The sequence below is a fragment of the Onychostruthus taczanowskii genome, unplaced genomic scaffold (assembly GCF_017590055.1).
Source record: "Onychostruthus taczanowskii isolate IOZ18803 unplaced genomic scaffold, ASM1759005v1 scaffold1, whole genome shotgun sequence".
NCBI classification, from domain to species: Eukaryota; Metazoa; Chordata; class Aves; order Passeriformes; family Passeridae; genus Onychostruthus; species Onychostruthus taczanowskii.
The window spans coordinates 7,081,594-7,100,285 of NW_024496525.1; the positions used below are offsets into that span (position 1 = coordinate 7,081,594).

The following is an 18,692-nucleotide window of genomic DNA, read 5'->3' on the forward strand; positions in this document are numbered from 1 at the left end:
GAGGTCCTCTGATAATTTTTGCAATGTTCAAGCCACTAACTTGAAACAATTTAACAGCTCCAGAGATGCAAAAATTTACTTTCATGTTGGGCTGTAGGTGAACAAATCCAGCCTCAGCCACCTTCATACAGCTTTCTCTGAGACCAGCTCAGAGTGGGAACATCCACGTCACTTCAGAAATAGCTGTCCCTTCAGCCAGATGCTGTGTCAGCTCTTTTCTGACATGGTGAAGCCAGCAGGAATCCCTTCAGTGGTCCCAGCCAAAATCATGACTAAGGGAGATAGCAGTGGCACTTTGTGCTATGCAAGGCCAGAGCTGTGCTGCGAAATGGGACACTGGACACTCAAACTGCAGTTTTTAAGTGCTTGAAGTACGGCATAGAGATGTTACAGAGAGAACTTGTTTCACCAGAGTCCTTTGTTCACACACCATAAAGCAATGAGTTAAGGATCTGTTTTGTACTGGGGCTGAATTTCTTTATTTATAATAAGGTGAGCTGTATTCATCTGTACTTCAGACTCCCACATCTTGCACCAAGAAACTACTCTGAGGTCCAAACTAGGGCCACCTAGTCATGAGTCATATGCAGGAGACCGGAGCTATTCCTGCTGGCACCAGAGAGGAGGCAAGGTGTGGAAGCCTCAATCTCCACTGCAACCACAAGCAGCTGCCTCTCTCATTGCCCAGTGTACACCCTGAGCCTGCAGCACACTGCAGGTCTAGCTCAGCTGGGGGCAGAGAGCCACCCACCAGCACTGCCTGGGCCGTGGGTGTGGGCTCACTGAGCACAGGCTGCGGCCACGGCTCCTGTGCCTCAGCTGAAGATGCTCAGCCCAGTCCCAATGTGCTGAAAGAAAACATAATGTGGAATAAATGTTCATTTATGCTTTTGCAGGAGATGAGGATATAGGTTTGTGCTACAACATTCAGCATAGAGTTTGAGGTGTTTTCTGAAGGAAAGCTAGACAGCTCCTGGAGTGCACAGGCAAGGTCCCTTTGAAAAACAAAACCCACCATTAACATCCGTAAGAAGGTCCTCAGCAGAATTACAAAGCACAATTGCTTCCCAAAGTAGCCAGTCTTGGGTTTCCTGGCAAACACTCCATACAAAACACTTGCTGTTAAGACTCCTGGTTCTTAAGCTGGCATTTTTTAACCCATTTCCTATTCAAGGCGTTTTCCAAACTAACGAAACTAAGTTTTCAAGGTATTTTGCCTGAAATGGCTTGTAAGGGCTGGCTGCTGAGAATTTAGAAGGTCAACATTCTGCATGTGATTGTGTTAGTTATGTTACAGATAAGAGGAAAAAAGGCTGGGGGAGAAGGAAAAAAATGGCAGTATCACTGTTGGAAGCAGAGGCAGAAACAAGCCCTTTTCAGTCCTTTTGGCTTGTGTACAGAATGGCAGCACTGCCAGGGAGAGGGTCTTGAGTACCCTCAAGGGAACCCTCTTGAGTATACTCAAGGGAAGGCCTCTTCAGTACCTTATATCCACTCCAGAACCAGGAAGCATGGCCAAGCAATTGGTATTTTCTTTTTCAAAATATCATTTTCCTGGTTTTAGTTAAGTCTTGGAGGACTCCAGAGATAACAACTACTGCTTGTCCCTTAGCCCCAGAACTTGTTACCCTTGGTAATACAAGGAAATTAACTTGGCTGGCCAGTCATTCTTGACAGATGCACACTGGCTGTCACACCTCTGCATTTCCTTCTTTGGTTGTTGAATTTGCACTGAAAGACTTAGCAGAGCTCTCTCTGACCACCTACAAACAATCCAGCCTGTGACTACCATACAAGCAGAAACCCTCCCCTGGGACTGCAATTGCCTTGCCTTCCATGTGCAATAAATGAGTTGGTTCCTTATTCATTGCAGAAGATTTACATGTGATCAAGTGAAACTATAGTGATGACAAAGCTGGTCAAATGCACTTGAAAGGATCAGTGTGTGGCCTCCTCTGCCATGGACCTAGTGCTGCAGCCTCTGATGAATTGCCCTTCCTTGTAGCCTAGAAAAACCTATGTTTTACAACAGCAGCAGCTTTCCAGCATGGCTTGTTACTCACCATCTTTGAGGATTAAAAGGTTTTGGACAACAGCTAGAAGATACTATTTCAGGCTCCCATGTAGCAAGGCATGACCTGCAAAGTAAAGTATGAGGCTCCCATGTGAAAGGGAGCTGTGAGGACGTGCAAGGTGCAGAGCCTGTCTCCTACCTGTGCTGTGGGGAGACTGTGCTACAGGATCCCACAGCTCACCTTCTACAATCATCTCTACACTCCTGCTGAAGCTTCACAGCCTTTCTAAGCAGGCTGGGCAGATTCAGACAGCTGTCATCAAACCACAGAGATGCACTCTGGAGCTTGTTTTAATTCAGCCTGGGGGAGAAACATCACAGACCTCCAAACCCAACCACCGACTCTGCAAGGAGCCAAGTCCCCTTTGCTCTCCTGCAGCACTGTAGGAATAACTGGAAATCAAGATTCAACAAGTAACCACCACAAGACACTGGAGCAAAAGTTATCTATTTTATTACAAAACCAAAACCAAACAGATGCCTTTCAGTTTAACAAATTTACCAGAGGCAGAAATGCGCAGGGGCAGGATAAGTTCAATATAAACTCAGGCCATGGAAAGCAGTGCCTTCACACAAATGAATCCCACTGAAATGCAGTTTCCTACAACACACTATGCCCCTGGAAGATCAGCAAGAAAGATTAATTTTTTTACTTCTGGCAGGACAAACAAATGACTTGCACTGTCGAGTCCTGGTTCTCTTCTCTGTCCCAGCCGTTTTCAGCCGCCATTCAAAGCAGAGCTGGAGAGGCCCAGCAGGACTTGAAGGATGAGGAGACACATGCCCAGGGTCTGCTTTCAGAGAGAACACTGACACTCCCTGTGTCCCAGCTTCAGAAAGATGCTACTGATGCAAGGCAGAGCAGAAGATTGCTTACAACCACCAGATGAGGACGATTTGGCCTAGCAGCCAGGTGGAGTGGCAATAAAACCGAGAGGGAAAACAGGCAGCTGAGGCACTGCTCTCATCTGACAAGTACAGGTTGTTGGACAGCTCACAGCATGGGCTGTGTCAGTCAGAACCAGCATGGTGTGCACAATCCTCCGACACAAACCCAGAACAAGAAACCTGACCTCTGCTGGACATTACACAATCATGCTGGTTGGGCCTTCCATGGCAGCGTGCAAGTGTTGCCAGAAGCTGCTCAGAGACCCACACAAATTCAGCAAGTCAGGATGCAAAGACTTGGAACTGTCTTGTGACAGAGGAAAGCAATGTAATGCCTGGCCCCCAATCCATCCATAAAGTCAGCCCTAGCCTAGCAACAGGAATACCCACAAATACCAAAGTAAACCAACAGCCACCCTGTGTTTGCCTTCCTTGAAGAACTGACCCAATTTCAGTTGCAAACAACATGTGAATGCAGGCCTTTTGGAGGGGAAGGGCACAAGGATGAGAAAAAGGAGGTCAGCAGAAGGATTTATATAACAAGCAAGAGTGGTGACTGGCTGGTTTATTCCCAGAAGAAAATGCAGTGAGTTTTAGCAGCTCTGCAGTCCCCTCACAATCTTGTGGGGCATTTCCCAGCCCCAGTGCTTGGCTGAGAGAATTCCTAGAGACATCCAATTCTCTGTTTCTGCTGATAGAACTATATATTAAAAAAAAACCCAACCGAACAAAGAAAAACCCCACCCGCAAAAACCCCAAAATCTCCAAACCACCAAACACCATCCAACCTAGCAGTCAGAACTTTAATTCCTAAAACTAGAATATTAAAATGGAGAGGAGGTTTTTTTATACAGTTGGTTTCATTCTTTACTCTCTACAATAGGATTAGAGTGTGGCATGGACATTTCTAACTATACACTAAACCAAATTATTTCAACACACAAAAGATGTGCCCAGGGCATTAAAACAAAACAAAACAACCCCCAAAAACAAACAAACAAAAACCCCCCCCAAAGAACAACATAAGAAGAAGCAATCAAGAAGGTGGGAGCTTGCAGGCCAAAAAAGCACATACATTGTATGTGAGAAACCATGAAGATCCAGCAGCATGATCTGCTCTTGCTAAAGAGATGACTTTGCTATATTATGATAGTATGATGTATATTTCAGATATTACCAGAAGTGTTTTTAACTGTGCCATATGTTTTAATTAGCTCCAATATACTTCCCAGAGGAAGAGTTATTACTACCCTTAAACAGTTATTTATAGAAAGGCTTGTTAGTTTTTCTTTTATTTAACTTTCAATTTTGTCAACAAGCACTAACTTACTGCATCAGGACACTTTATTTTGGTGATGTATTTATCTCATGCTATTGCCACAATGACATGACAGAGTGAAGGTGCTGCATTGTATCATCTTTTACCAAAACAACAGAGCCTTGAAGGATGAGTCCAGTCTCTACAGTTACCTATTGCTGTTACAAGTAATTGTTGGTGTGATCTCATATTAGCACGTCATTTCATCACCTTCACTACAGCTTCTTCTAACAGGTTCTTGGTCCAGAGATAAGTGGCAGAAGGATCACGAGGTCAGAAGTGGGAGGCTGCTCAGAACAGGCGAGTGCTGCCAGTGGTTGGAAATACACAAAGCAAAACTCTGCGTGTCTCACCACACTCTGCCCAAATCTAGGATTGCTGATATGGGCACCCCTGCCAAAGAAACAACTCTACTAAAACTGCTAGTGCTTGACACAGCTCCTGTGGCCTCCAAGAGCACCAGACTCCTCTCTCCAAGCCTTCACTGTCACTGCTAGTCACACCCCAGTGTCACAGCACCCAGGAGGTACTGGCAACAGCAAGTCAGACAAAGTGGGCAGGCACACCACTGTGCAGGAGGAGAGCTTGGATTCACAGCCACAAAGGACAAGAAAGCCACTGCTGACAGACCTTCACCAGTGAGCATGGCCCAAGCTGTACTGCTGAAACTTAAGTAAAGCAGACTCCTGGGGACAGCAGCAACTGTGTCTGTCTGCACTGACAAGTATGTCCTTTGCTCTTCAGCAAAGCACAACGCAGGCTAATGCTGCTTTTAGCAGGCTTCTCCAAATGTTTATTGCTGTACAACATACAGATGAACACTTTGTCAGAGCAGAAGATGCAAGACTTCACTCCACTGACTCTACTAGGCCTATGGCTCCCACATCCTTCTTACAGCTTTAGATTCCAGAGGCACGGAGCATCTTTGCTAAGCATGTTATCGGAGCATGAATAGCAATGCATTTGTATTTAATTTCTGCCCAACTTGCAACAGGTGCACACACTACTGTTGTACATCCCTAACAGAACCCTTTTCTATCCCTACTTTAAGCAGTTTTGCAGTGCACCAATACTTACATGAAATCTGTGCTCTCAATTGCCCAGCCCAATTGCCTGGGTTGCAGAGAGCTTTATGGTAAAAAAAGGGGTTCAGCTGCTCTCAAGAAGCATTTGGTATCTGAGGCACTGTGTGCACATCTGCAAGAATTCATGCTGATACACTGGCTCCTTCCTGCATGGAGGTGCTGTTAAGGCTCACCACTGAATGGTGGTTTGGTGGCAGAAATGAATGCATTACTCTAATCCATTAAATGCAAAGTGTCCCTCTAACCCTAACAGCCTTCAAAAGCAAAGGGAGGAAGAGAACAGTGACTCCAACCCCTGTACAAGACAACTGTACAATTTACATATATATTTATATACAGTATATAAAATTCTGAGTTCCAGTGAACTCAATTTTACATCATCAGTAGCTGTTCCAATTTTAAAAAGTCATGATCCTGCTTCCCTCCACTTTCCAAAGTATTAGATAATGGCATTGAAAAGCAATTAAAAAAAATCCAAACCAATTTTTTAAAAGTGCAAACGTTCTGGGTGCCACTTCTGCTACGCTGGATGTTGCTGCTGCTGCGTGCTTGCTCACAAGCAGCAAGGTGTCTGTCCGTCTGTCACTGGATCTCTTCTTCCTTTGGGTCAGCTCCTGCCTTCCCTTCTTGTCTTCTGCTGCTACACCAGGCGACCTACTGAAAGAGTAGGGTGGGGTGGGCAAGGAGGGAAAAACAGAACAGAAGCAGAACAAGTAAGGGAAAAAGGCAAATTAAAACAAAAAGAAACCTGACTGATAAAGATCCAGTATAGCCTCTGCTGAAGCCATGGTCCCAGAAAGCTGAGATCCCAGAATAAGCTGTGAGGCTGAAAACAACCAGGGCCTAAGGAGACAGCCTTGCTGGAAAAAGCACTGAATGAGTCACATGGAGCCTCAGGGACTGACATATTTTTAAACACAAAACACCACTTTCCTCCCCCTCCTTGGAAATGGGCATGCAGTCCAGGGAAACAACTGGTCCAACATCCCTTGTTCTGCTCTTCTGCCTGGCACAGCTGATGCAGAAAATCACTGCTGCCAGGCTGCCCTGCCACCATCTCCCCATCAGCCAGACCAGCTGCCTCCTTCCCTAGCAGACAAGCAGGTCTTGGAGGAGACCTTTCTTCAGAAAGCTTTTGTTAAGCCCCTCACCAAAGGTTCTTAAAGAACCAAAGTTCTTATGGGACCAGAGTTAGAGCTCTGTCGATTAATTACAGGTGAAAACATACTACAGAGAAAGCAAAAGTAGGGATTTGAGGGAAAAAGGTTACCTCACTGGGAGGAAAGGCCTCAGTGAGATCAGTGCTGATCAACATGCCCTGTCACAGGGGGGCAAACATTGTCAAATGCAAAATTATTTCAGGTAGCCATATATGCAATCAATTGCACAGCTCTGCAAAAGGCGCCTGCAGTGCTCAATGACCAGCTCATAAAAACAACAGATTGTTTTCCATGTCTGTAAGTGCAGTGTAGTGTGGGAGTGCAGATGATCTGTCCTACACTGAGCACTCTGAGTGACAAGGAAAGGGCTGGAGCTACAGCAGTTGTTCAAATGCCTCTGCTCAGCTTTTAGCAAGTACATACTCAGAGTGGAGGACGCACCAGGAAACATCACATTTTCAATGTACAAGGTGTAGCAGATCTTTATCTTCAGTTCTCTGTTCAGCCCATCTCACCAGGACCAGACAATACATTCCCCAGAAAGACAAGGAACATAGCAAGAGGTATAGGAAGACTTCTGGCATTAAACAAATACACAGCCTGGGTCTCCTCAACACAAAAAGGAGCCTAGCCAGACATATGTAGGACAGCTATAGAACAAATGGCAGAAGATGTAGGCAGGGGAAAACTTCTCACTGCTTCTTACAGTCCAAAATGAGAAGTACCCAACAAAACCATGAGGCAGCAAGTCTAAAAGCAAAACAAATGATGTTATTGTTCGTGCCTGATGAAAGGGTCCATGTGATTCAATGCCCAAAATACAGGGGAGAGCAGACCTTTACCATGACAGAGAACAGTCTTCATGGGAATTTGTCCGTGGAGTAATGGATGTAAACACAACAAATCACCTAAATTACTGCTTGAGAGAAGAAGGAAGAGTAGGATAGGAGTCATCCCACAGCTGCTTTATCCCATTCTAATTCCTTAGCCACATGTAGTCTGTTCCAGCAAAAGACGTAGAGCTGGACTTTAAAATGATGCAATGGAGCTGCACACTGGTGTATTTATACCTCTTAAGAACAACTTTTGTTTCCAGCTGTTTCTATATTGTTGTTCATGAACATAGGAGAACAGGGGAGAATGAATTCTGCAATACATGTTTATCACAGGAAAAAATAAAACATTTTGACAAGATACTCACTGAAAGGGTTAAGGCCTTGTCTTTTTCCATTGGGCAAACTGCTCAGGCTACCTGTAAAATCCAAGAACCACATTAGAGGAAGTAAATGCCATGGCATGACAAAGGAGCCTTCCCTTGTCTGTTGCCAGAGGGCATGTTCAAAGCACCCACTCTGAGCATGCTCACAGCAAGTCCTGCCAACAGGATTCACATGCAAGAGTCTAACCAGTGTGCCTGAGATGAGAGATGTTAAACACCTGGTGGTGTAGTAGCTATCATGAAATCCAGAGGTTTTGTGTGGGCAAGAAACAACAATTACAAGGTTAAACTGAGGAGTGGAAGGAAAAAGAAGAAAGGAAGGATGCAAGTAGTATCCTGAAGTTTTCCCAAGCAAGCAAAATAACGGCACATAGAAAGAGGGAAGCGAGAAGAGAGTGAAGGTACAGGCAATACAGACAGCCCAGGTTTATTAAATCTTTCACTTGATTCAAATAAACAAGTGCCTAAAATCAAAGACCTGAACTTATACCTGGCAGAAGGGCAGAGCTGTGACTGTGTCATGAGATAACAGGCACATGTACCCTACACCAGATGGAGCTCATGGCAAGGGCCTCTGCACTGGGTACGGCCAGCTCCGGGATTACAGGAGCTGTCGAAAGCATGTCACACTCCCTGCTTTGTCTGATGTCAGAGGAGGGCTTAGCTGAAAATGGGAGCTCCTGCTCCCAGCCAGCAGCAGTTGCCATCCTCCACTCCATGACTTTGATTTGTGCATGCACATGGCCTGACTGCACAGCTCACTCTGCACATCAAGTACTCCACTGCACATGCTGCTCTGTGCAGGAACAAGATGGGCAGAAGCTCAGAGGGCAGGGCCGAGGTGTAGGAAGCCCCAGGGGCCAGGAGGCTGGGCTGTACAATAGGAATAGAGCTGCTGAGAAGAAAAAGCCAGAGGGAAAAAGGTGTCAGTGGCCAAGGCTGAAATGGGTCACAAAGCACAGCCTGTTGGCTTTAGAGAACATTAATAAGAAACTGTGTAAGCACAGGAGGTTATTCCAAGGCCCCGAACACCCAGTAGCAGCCACCTGCCCTGCCGGGATCAGCAGAACCGCGGCTCGCTGATGCCTGGTGTCAAACGCTGCTCTGCTGCCATGGGCAAAGGCTCCACTGCCAGGCCAGAGGATCTGCCTGGCCTGACTGGCACTCACAGCCTGGGCCCTTCATGGGAGGCTGCCAGGGCCCCGCAGGGCATCAGTGCCCTGGCTGGCAGCCTGGGGAAGCCAGAGGGCATCCGAAAGAACCCTCTCACCTTTACCACACAGTGCAGGTAAGCCTGCAGCACAGTGCTGTGCAAGAGCACAACCCATCCTTGGAAAGAGCTGAGTGAGCACTGCCTGTCTTTGGAGAGGGGCGGGCAGCTCCAGGCCGGTGTGTTCAGAAGGCAGGAGCATCCCTCCGTGCCACGGCCGGTGTGCTCGAGCACATGGCCCGTGAAGCCGTGTGGGAAACGCGCTGGGGCTCATCCCCTGCTGCTCTGGGGGCAGACAGCACCGCCCTCAGCTGCCTGCCGGCCCTACAAACCAGGCCAGCCACGGGTACCTGTCGAAGGCAAAACCCTGCCACAACAACACCGCAAAGGAGAGGAAGGAATAGGGCAGGCGGTGACCGTGGGTTACTAGCATACAGCTGGGAAGCCCTTGGGCATTGTGGGGTGACATCCCCTCATTTGGCAAGTTTCATAAATGCTGAGTATTTGCTCATCCTCACAATTACTCTCTCTTGGATAACAGTTCTAGTCACACTGGATTAGGCCAGGTGTCTTTCAAAAGAAAAAGCCCCAAGGAAACCCCAGCAGCTTTTAATAGGAAATCATTATTCTTCAGACATACAGAGCAAACCTTTCACCTTTTGGGGAGAGAAACAGCCTTATCTTGTGTTCTCAACACAATACTGATGTCCTGATTCATATTATCACTTACTTTTGTCAAGATTAAAGGCAAATTATAGCACCTCTATAAAGCTCCAAAGGGGAGTATCTTAACAAGACAAACAAAACCAAGCACTGAACCTCCTTTAAATCTAATCTAATAGCACATAAACGTACTTTGAAATTTCTTTTTAATTCAGTCATTACCTGGTTACAGTTTTCTCATGGCCACTCAAATTGTTATTTTCTATCATCACTGGTACAGAGGCCTTTCCCAGGTGACTGCTTTTTGCTACCTTCTCTCACACAACGACTTGTACAGTAATGATATAGAGCAACTCATTCCCAGCCTCCCAAGCATGCAGTTACTTCTGAAGATAGCAATAAGAAAGGTACAAAACATCACTGAATGAAATCTGCTGTTCAGATTGCCTGTCTACTTTTGTTCTTTCTGTAACATTTCCTCAGATTCAGTAGAAAGTGACATTCTGTTTAATTACACACACATACACTTTTTAATTAAGATATTTCGATCCCGTTTCTGGACTGGCTCTTGGTGGCTGGGTTCCACCTCAGATGTCCTCATGTCCTGTGAAGCGCGCCCAACACCAACCATCTGACAAGCTCTTGGATAGCAAAGCAATCACAGGATCTGAGCTGGCAGAAGGGAACTTCCCGTCAGCTGGCAGAGGGACGTTTCTTTGCTGCTTATTCCCTTAGCTCCTCTTTGGGCAGGCACAAAATGCTGACTTTGTCTCTTGAACTTGGAAGAATATAGAGGTAAAACTCAACTCCAACATTTTGCAGCCAGCACAACTAGCACAAGCCTCAGTCAGATCTACAGCCCTCCTCTCCAGCATCACTGGACTCCAATTAATCTCAGGTCCAGTAGCTTTCCAGCAAAGCTTTACGATGTGTGTCTATCTCCTCTCAAGGATCCTGTCTTTCGACTAATGCAGAGAGATACTCTCTCTGCATTTGTTCTTTGATCACAGATGGTTCCCCCCTTAACTCAGGCTCTGCAGACTACGCTGAGGAATGCTAACTTTTAACAGGCTGTAAATCAGTCTGCTTTCCTTCCACAATTCCTCAAACAGACAATCTTAGATCAAGTGATGGCAAAGACTGTTTCTGGCATACTCCAAGCTGAAAGCCCTGCCTACCTGCTCTGCCCCAGTTTAAGAAGCCATTTGCAGGCTTCTGCAAACACTCAAAGGCTGACTCTTTTATGTGGCCACACCATTCTGAGATCCAAGAATGGCATTTTTCCATGTAAATAGCCTCTGATAAAAACAATTCTGGTTTAAGCAGAGGGACAAGAGCTGTGCAAAGTGGCCACCAAACCTAGCAGATTTGCCAGCAGCTTTTTGGGTCCCCATAAGGATGGAAAAGGGAAGGGTTTCTGATAGACTGGGCAGCGAACTTCCTCACTGGAGAACCACTGGTTGGCAGTACCCACATATTAGGTAACCACAGGCATGAAGAGACTGCTGAGGAAGGGAAGACAGACACAATTATGTATCTTGAACAGATTTAATTCTAAGCTGGAAAGAGCTCAGTTTCAAGTATGTCCTTACAAATATCCCAGCTGAATCCCCACACATAAATCTTATCTGGACTCTTGAGATCCTGAGAAGCACATAACAGTTGTGTGTTATCTCTGCTCTATGCTTCCTTTAAGCAGCTCTATTTCCACGTTTGGATGGAACTGGCCACCAAAAAAAAAAAAGCAAAGCAAAACACTGACAAAAATGCAGAACACATTTTTAACATCTGTTATTAATATCTGTTTTCTTCAGAATCCCAAATACTACAAAATTTGTATTAGATTTTATTTTCAAAATTATTACAAATGTTCAATTTGCCTAGGAAGAGGCATACTCACCTGGAATTATGACCCACTTCAGTTTAGTCCTTATGCTACTGGACACCCAAACAGGATTTGGAAGATCTGAGCTAAGTTCATTTGTAATGAAGTATATCAAGGGGAAATTATAACCTTCCTTGCCTCCCTCCAACCCCTCCTCATCCAAGCTAGACCAGAAGAACCTTGCAAAGAAAGCTTTTGTTGAAACAGAAACATTTCTATGAAAAGTTCTGTCTTCATCTGACTAGCAGTTTACAGCTGAAAGTGCATCATTAAAAAGATTTCCAGCTAGCTCTTGGCCTGAACCCACAGTGACCTCAGCCCCAGCAGATCTTCGGAGGCCATGGTACAGAGAAAGAAACAGACATCAAAATACAGGGACTGACTACATGCACCTATGATCCAGATAAAGGGAAGTTAGAGTAAGGGTAAGAAGGCAGAATCATAGAATGGTTTGGGTTGGAAGGCACCTTAAAGTTAATCTTGTTCCAACCCCCCTGACATGGGCAAGGACACTTTTCACTAAACCAGACTTAGAGCCCCATCCAACCTGGCCTTGAACACTTCCAGTAATGAGGCATCCACAGCTTCTCTGGGCAACCTGTTCCAGCTCTCGCCACCCTCACAGTAAAGAATTTTTTTCTCACACCTAAGCTAACTTTACTCCATTTTTGTTTGAAGTTATTTCCCTCTGTCCTGTCACTCTGTGCTGTTGTAAAAAGTCCCTCTCCCTCTTTCTTATAGGTTCCCTTCAGGTACTGGAAGGCCACAGTTAGGTCACCCCAAGCCTTGTCTTACAGGGTGAACAATCCCAGTTCTCTCAGCCTTTCCTCACAGCAGAGATGCTCTGACCCTCCAATCATCTTGGTGGCCTCCTCTGGAGTCACTCCAGCAGCTCCATGTCCTTCCTGTGCTGGCACCCCAGAGCTGATGCAGCCCTGCAGTGGGCTCTCAGCAGAGCAGAGCAGAGGGGCAGAATCCCCTCCCTCCCCTGCTGCCCACGCTGCTCTGGATGCAGCCAAGGACACGTTTGGCTCTCTGGGCTGGGAGTGCCCATGGCTGGGTCATGTTCAGCCTCTCAGCCAGCAGCACCCCCAAGTTCCTCTGGGCAGGGGTGCTCAAATCTGTTCATCCATAGCCTGTGTTGATATTAGGGATTGCCCTTAACCAGATGTAGCACCTTGGTTGTCTTAAACCTTATGAGATTCCCACTCCCACTTCCTGAGCTTGTCCACATCCTTCTGGATGGCATCCCATCATTCAGGCATGGCAACTGCACCACTCAGCTTGGTGTCATCTGCTAATTTGCTGAGGGTGCACTCAATCCCACTATGTCATAAATGAAGATATTAAATAACACTGGTCCAGTATAAATCCCAAGGGACACCATTTGTCCCTGATGTCCATCAGGACTCTGAGCTGTTGACCTCCACCCTCTGGGTGTGACCATCCAACCAATTCCTTATCCACCCAACAACCCAACCATCTATCTCTGGTTTAGAGAGGATTTGGGGAGGACCATGTCAAAGGCAAAGATACTGACTCTAAATTAAGCAGTTCTTCTGAATAGGAAGCATAGAAAACATGCCATCTACCACCTCACAACTTTGTGAATTCATAGAAAAGATGCATTACAAACTTGTTTACTGCACCTCTAGAGCACTCTCACTCAGTTCTTTATTCAATGTTAGTACCTGCTGTCTGCACTGCCCCCTGCCCGGCTTTTTAGTGCTCACCATCCTTTAACTTATCCCTTTATCTTTGGTCCTCAAGGCTTATCAGGTTTGTAGTAGGTATGTGAAGCTGAATGACAGAATAAGATCAGAGTCCCTTTTTTGACCACAGTCCTGTCCTCATACAACAGAAGAAACCATGAAAGGTCAAGGATGTGTTCTCAGCAAACAGCTGGACAATCAGGCACTCACAACAATGTCATGCTGCCTTCTCTCCCCCCTTCACATGGGCTCAAAGTTTCACATTTTCTTTCTTCTCTCCCTTTGATTTTTTCCCCTTCCATAAACTAAATTTTGAACATTCAGTTCGCCAGGGCAGCAGATTCCAGAGAGTCTTATTCCAGGCCAAATAGCAATAAAATTCATTTGGCATATTCGTCTTATTGGGAAGGCAATAAAATTAAGGATTGCTATTTTGGTATGTCATTCCTCAGTAAGGTACTGATGACTAAAAAAACACCTCCACAAGGCTAGGGAAGCTGAATGCTTCTCACAGCTGACAAGTAATGCTATATGCTTATTATGGTAACTAAGATGTTTGCAGAGCACCTAGAAAGTGCAACTTCCCAGCACCCAAATGTACCAACTCCCTTCCCACTCGTGCTTAACTTGAGAAAAGAACTAAGGAAAGATTAAGATGGGAGAAAAAAAAAGCTATCCACCCTTCCCAACTACTGTGACACATATAACAACAGCTGCAAAGCCAAAACACCTGCACAGGAAATTAGTCCCCTGGAATCTCCCTGTTTGCCTTCTCCTGCCAAGCAAGTCTGCCCACAGTCAAGAATGACTGATAATTATTGAATTTGGGTTGAACTGTTTCAATTCCTAAAATTTCCAAAAATATCAGTTTGGTTCGGGTCCCAACAGATGATGAGGTGAAGATGAAAAAAGGAAGAAAAGGCAGGAGGGTGGGTTGATTGCTCAGACACTAAACAGAAAGAAAAACAGGGTAGTCACATGCGTTATTTCTCTACCAATCTCAAAGTACAATTTAAGTTTGAAAAGGGGCAACAGTACAGCCCTGTGCTTGCTGCAAAGAGCTGTTCTCTTTGCATCATCCACTCTCCTGCATTCTGAATTTAGCAATGAAAATAAAGATTATTTCTGTTAGTAAACAGGGTCTCCAGAGAAGGACTGGGTCTGTGCTGGCTCATACATCATCCAACCTGCATGGCTGAGACAACCGAATCTTGTTAGCAGGGTATTGCTCAGAGGGGACCTGATCTTAACTACAGTTTCCAGGGATATCAACAGTACAAGCAGACTAAGTTAGGAATGAGACTGGCCAAGAACTCTTATCTGTTGTCCTGTTTCTGTATAGTGCTTATCACAGAGGTCTGTGATACGGCATAGGAGATGGAGCCATAACACAAGTAACAAACTACATTTGCATGGCAGTATGCTAATCCCACTCATTTGCTCACAAAAACTGTGGCACTTTTGATTGAAACAGCTGGGAGAAAATGGATTCCTGAATTTGCTGTAACTCAGTTTTTATTTGTTAGGTTTGTTTGTCAGTTTTTACTGTCATGCAATGAGGAAGAAAAGGCACCCACCTCCTTCCTTGCTGACTCCCAAACACCCTTTCAGCTCCTGAAGCGAGATGGACTTGTCCTTGTTGAGGTCACAGTAGTCAGTGAAACGCCGGGCACATTTCTTGGGCTTGGCTTTCTTCTTCACATAACGCTTGAAAGGCTTTAGCTCCCGCTTGTTGATGTCATTGCTGCTGTTGTTGTCCAGCTGGCTGAAATACCAGTGTACCACTCGCTCCTCTAGTGTGTGGCTGGGGTCTGGCTCAGAGAACCTGGAACAGAGGAAGCACAGGGCCCCGACAAGGGGGTGCTCTCACCAACACGGTCAAGCACATGCTGAGGAGCAAGAGCTGCTCATTGAATAAGACAGGTGCCATGCCGTGTTCAAAGTAAGCAAAAAACACAGGTCTTCCAATCTCCTCCTTTTAGCTGGGCTCTTTTGAGACAGATGAACTTTTTCTAAAAATGTCCTTTAGCATTAACAAGTGAACTGCCAAGACAATCTTGGAGTCTGATACCATTAGTAGCTGTGGTTCTCCTCACACCAGTTGCTGAAACTGCCTAATCCCAGAATGATCCTCATTAGAGGGCAAGAGACAATCTCCTTGGGCTTTTTGGCCCTTGTGCTCCCATTCGAATCACCAGCAAGAGAGCCATGAGTGTCAGCTGTCATGGTAGTTTCTGTGACAGTAACATCTAGACTTCAGAAAGGGAACAAATTAATTTAATGCAAGACACATTCATTATTTGAAAATGTCCTTGGCAAGACACAATATTCTTCTCCCTGTATCTGTTTACATAATCTGGACTCCTCTGCTATATTTTCTGCATTCTTCATGCTTTTCACACACCTGATTTACACACAAGAGTTCCACAGAAGATAAAAAGCACAAATGCATTAAAAGCAGTACTACAGAGCTGGCAACTTCAGTTTGTTTCATTTGTTAATCATTGTGGCATTACAAGTTTGATGCTATTTGACTCACATTTTCCTTCTGTAGACAACAACAATATCAGAGAGGAAAAGAAGAAAAAAAAAGAGGAGGAGCAACAGCTATAGACACACAAATACAGAATGCTGCCTTTCAACATGATGCCATCACCGAACAGGTACTGTTAGGTCATACCACTGAAGCAGTGTCTGGTGCTTTGCAGCAGCAGTGGGAAAGGGGGTTATCCCTCAGGGATTCTGAGAACCAGGAAAGAAACTTTGTAAGCTAGTCTGTCTTTTCTCCATGTGATGAGTACGCCAACAGAGAAAGCTGAAAAGATGCTGAAATGAGGCTGAGGTCTGAACCTTTTTTCCTTCCAAGAATAAAGCATATTAGTGCACGGAAATTAGTGGATAGGTAGTCAAACATGCTACATTGGCACTGATTGCTCTGACTTATTCCAGGAGACATATCCAGCTGCTGCATAAATTCCTTCCCCAGGAAGGAGAGAGGAACAGTTGCCTGCTGCAGGCAGCCAGATTCTGGTGTGAGGTTGGGGCATTCTAGCTGATGCAGAAATAAGAACCCAAGTATCCTATAAAATTTTCTCCAAGACTGCTGTTGACTTTGTTTCAGGAACTAGTAGAATCTATACGTATATGGTCACTGAAGTTTTTTTTGTTGGGAACTAGGAGAGAGAAAATTATTTTGACTTTCTGGTGTGACAAGTTTTGCCTTTAAAATGCAGCTACAAAGCCTGAAAAATACCCCCTCACACATGCTACCCCTATGGTAAATTAAATTATTTGTGAGGAGGACTCTGCAGCATGCAGAAAGCAAGAACTGGAATTTAAGTGGAAACTGAGATCCTCATTAACCTTTTCTGATGGCTTTTACAAATAAGGATATAAATTACAAAGGTAGCCCCTATCCAGAGATACATCAATCCTTGTAACAAGAAAACACACAGAGTACAGAGAGACAGATAAACTGTGTAACATTTTTCCCAGGGTTTTACTTGAAACTATTTCCTTCATTTATTTCTTAACTAAGAGGCAGGCTGGCATTCAGTCCCAGCATCTGGTGAATGTACAATGGGATAAACACCATGCAGGAGGAAGAAGGGGTTAGGAATAAGTCTGGTTTAGTTTGGGGAACCAAAATATCAGGCAAGCACCAGGAATCACCTATAGACAAGGAAAAATTGCAAAATTCCCCCCCACACACCTCCCCCCCAGCCCAGAAGTTAAGGAAGTGTTCTGATTTTCTAAACTGTATGCACTGACCAGGATGACAGGAGAGAACAGAAACACATCTGTGTCTTGTTTTTTTGACATTTATTAACATAGCTATTGATCTCTCTCCCTTTTGGAAAGAAGCTGGCTGTCATTTGAAGACTAGCATGTTTCCAACAGCCTCAGAGGAGTTCTGTATTGCCAGGAGCAATACTCTGCCTTTGCTGAGATAGAAGAATAAAACCTGAGCTTTTGCATGTGAGATTGCCCTTGTTCACACCTTGGCCTGCCCTCATTTACTGAAGGACCACAACTGGAGAGGTAGAACTGGAGAAAATAACAGAGCATCTTAGAACCAACAGCAGAAAGACAACAGACAAGAGCTTTTCACTACCTACTGAAGAGGCACTCAGAAGCAGGATTTTAAAGTACCTCTTTTCCAGGGCCACACCAAGGAGGAGCTTTTGTGAGTTATGAAGAAAGGCAACATGGCTCTCTTCAGCACTTCCACAAAGAAAATGAGGGACATTCACAGGCTAATACAAATACATTGACTCATGAGGTGACAATAAATCAATCTTTGCCATTACAAACAAGCTGAGAGCTCATGCTGAAAACTGCAGCATGCTAATGGAGCTAAAAGGAATTAGTTTAATGGCTATGACTTTAGGAAAAAGGAAGATACAGCCATTTCTGAGTTTTTACCACTTTCTGTTGGCTGGCTTAGCAGGACTGCAGTTCCTGAGATGGTTGGTTGCCTGCCATCTCTGGTTATCATCCAGAATCCCAGCACAGGAAGCATCCCCATCATCTCAGTGTGGCCATATATCCCTGGCTCATGAAATTCCATGATACACTACAGAAGGATGAAGTTACAGTACTGTATTTAACTACCTTGACTTTGACTGCTGCCCGTGAAAGGCGCTTAGGCACCACCCATGAAATGCAATGAATTGCATGAATTAATGCAACTACACAGCACTGCTAGGCCACCTAGCTTTGCTGATGTGCCATGGCAGCAGCCTTGCCTGCGGGATAAGCTCAGACAGGTCTGGGGCTCCATTCACCCTGTGAGGACAGACTTGGCAGTATTCCAGGGGATTGTCCCTCCATTTCCTCCTCATACTATTTCAAGAGAAGTAAATCAGCCCTCACATATAAACTTCATTTATTGGGCTACCTCTCATTCAGACCATAAAGGAATCAGAAAAATCAAGACAGAACAAAGCTGTCCTGTACATTCTCAATTTCCAACATCTGTTGCTCCAACACCAATCACACTAAAACCCATTGAATTCCAGTACCTGGCTTTGGTGCTGTAGCAGCTTTGTAAGACACAGTAAGAATCACTAAAATGAAGACAGCCTTCTCATGTTGACTGCATTACAGCTGTACTTACTTTTCTGCCTAATTGTTCCTCTTTAGCACTCTGTGGCAAAACAGTCAGTCCTAAAGAATGAGCACTAGTGAAGAAAGGAGGTCTGTGTAAACTGATTTTCCAAATGTAACCTGCTGTTGCTGGACTGCTTTTGTACAAAAGCCAGCAAGTTTAGCTCAATTAAGCAGCACAAGCCCAGCAATATTCCAACAGTGAAGAAAAGCATGTCTGTCATTAACAGCCTAAGACAGCAAAACAGCTTTCTTAAAAGTTTGTTGGCATCAAGTATACAGTCTTCTCCAAGTAGGCTCTTGCTCCTCCTTCTGTATAATGTTCTAAGAGCTCCCTCACAGCAGAACATTCATTTCTTAGGTGGCTTA

At 45.0% G+C, this 18,692-nt stretch overlaps 1 protein-coding gene across 2 annotated transcripts in view; it reads right to left on the reverse strand.

Annotated features, from left to right (window-relative positions):
- Positions 1-5,676: 5,676 nt before the first annotated feature.
- SMOC1 (SPARC related modular calcium binding 1) overlaps positions 5,677-18,692 on the reverse strand; it is a 160,316-nt gene continuing 147,300 nt past the window's right edge. For both annotated transcript variants that reach the window (XM_041410451.1, XM_041410525.1), the window contains 3 exons: positions 14,792-15,039; positions 7,727-7,777; positions 5,677-6,022 (listed from right to left, as the gene is read on the reverse strand). In XM_041410451.1, the coding sequence (XP_041266385.1) occupies positions 6,006-6,022; positions 7,727-7,777; positions 14,792-15,039 (316 nt within the window). In that variant the 3' untranslated portion in view covers positions 5,677-6,005. The remainder of the gene's footprint in view (positions 6,023-7,726; positions 7,778-14,791; positions 15,040-18,692) is intronic.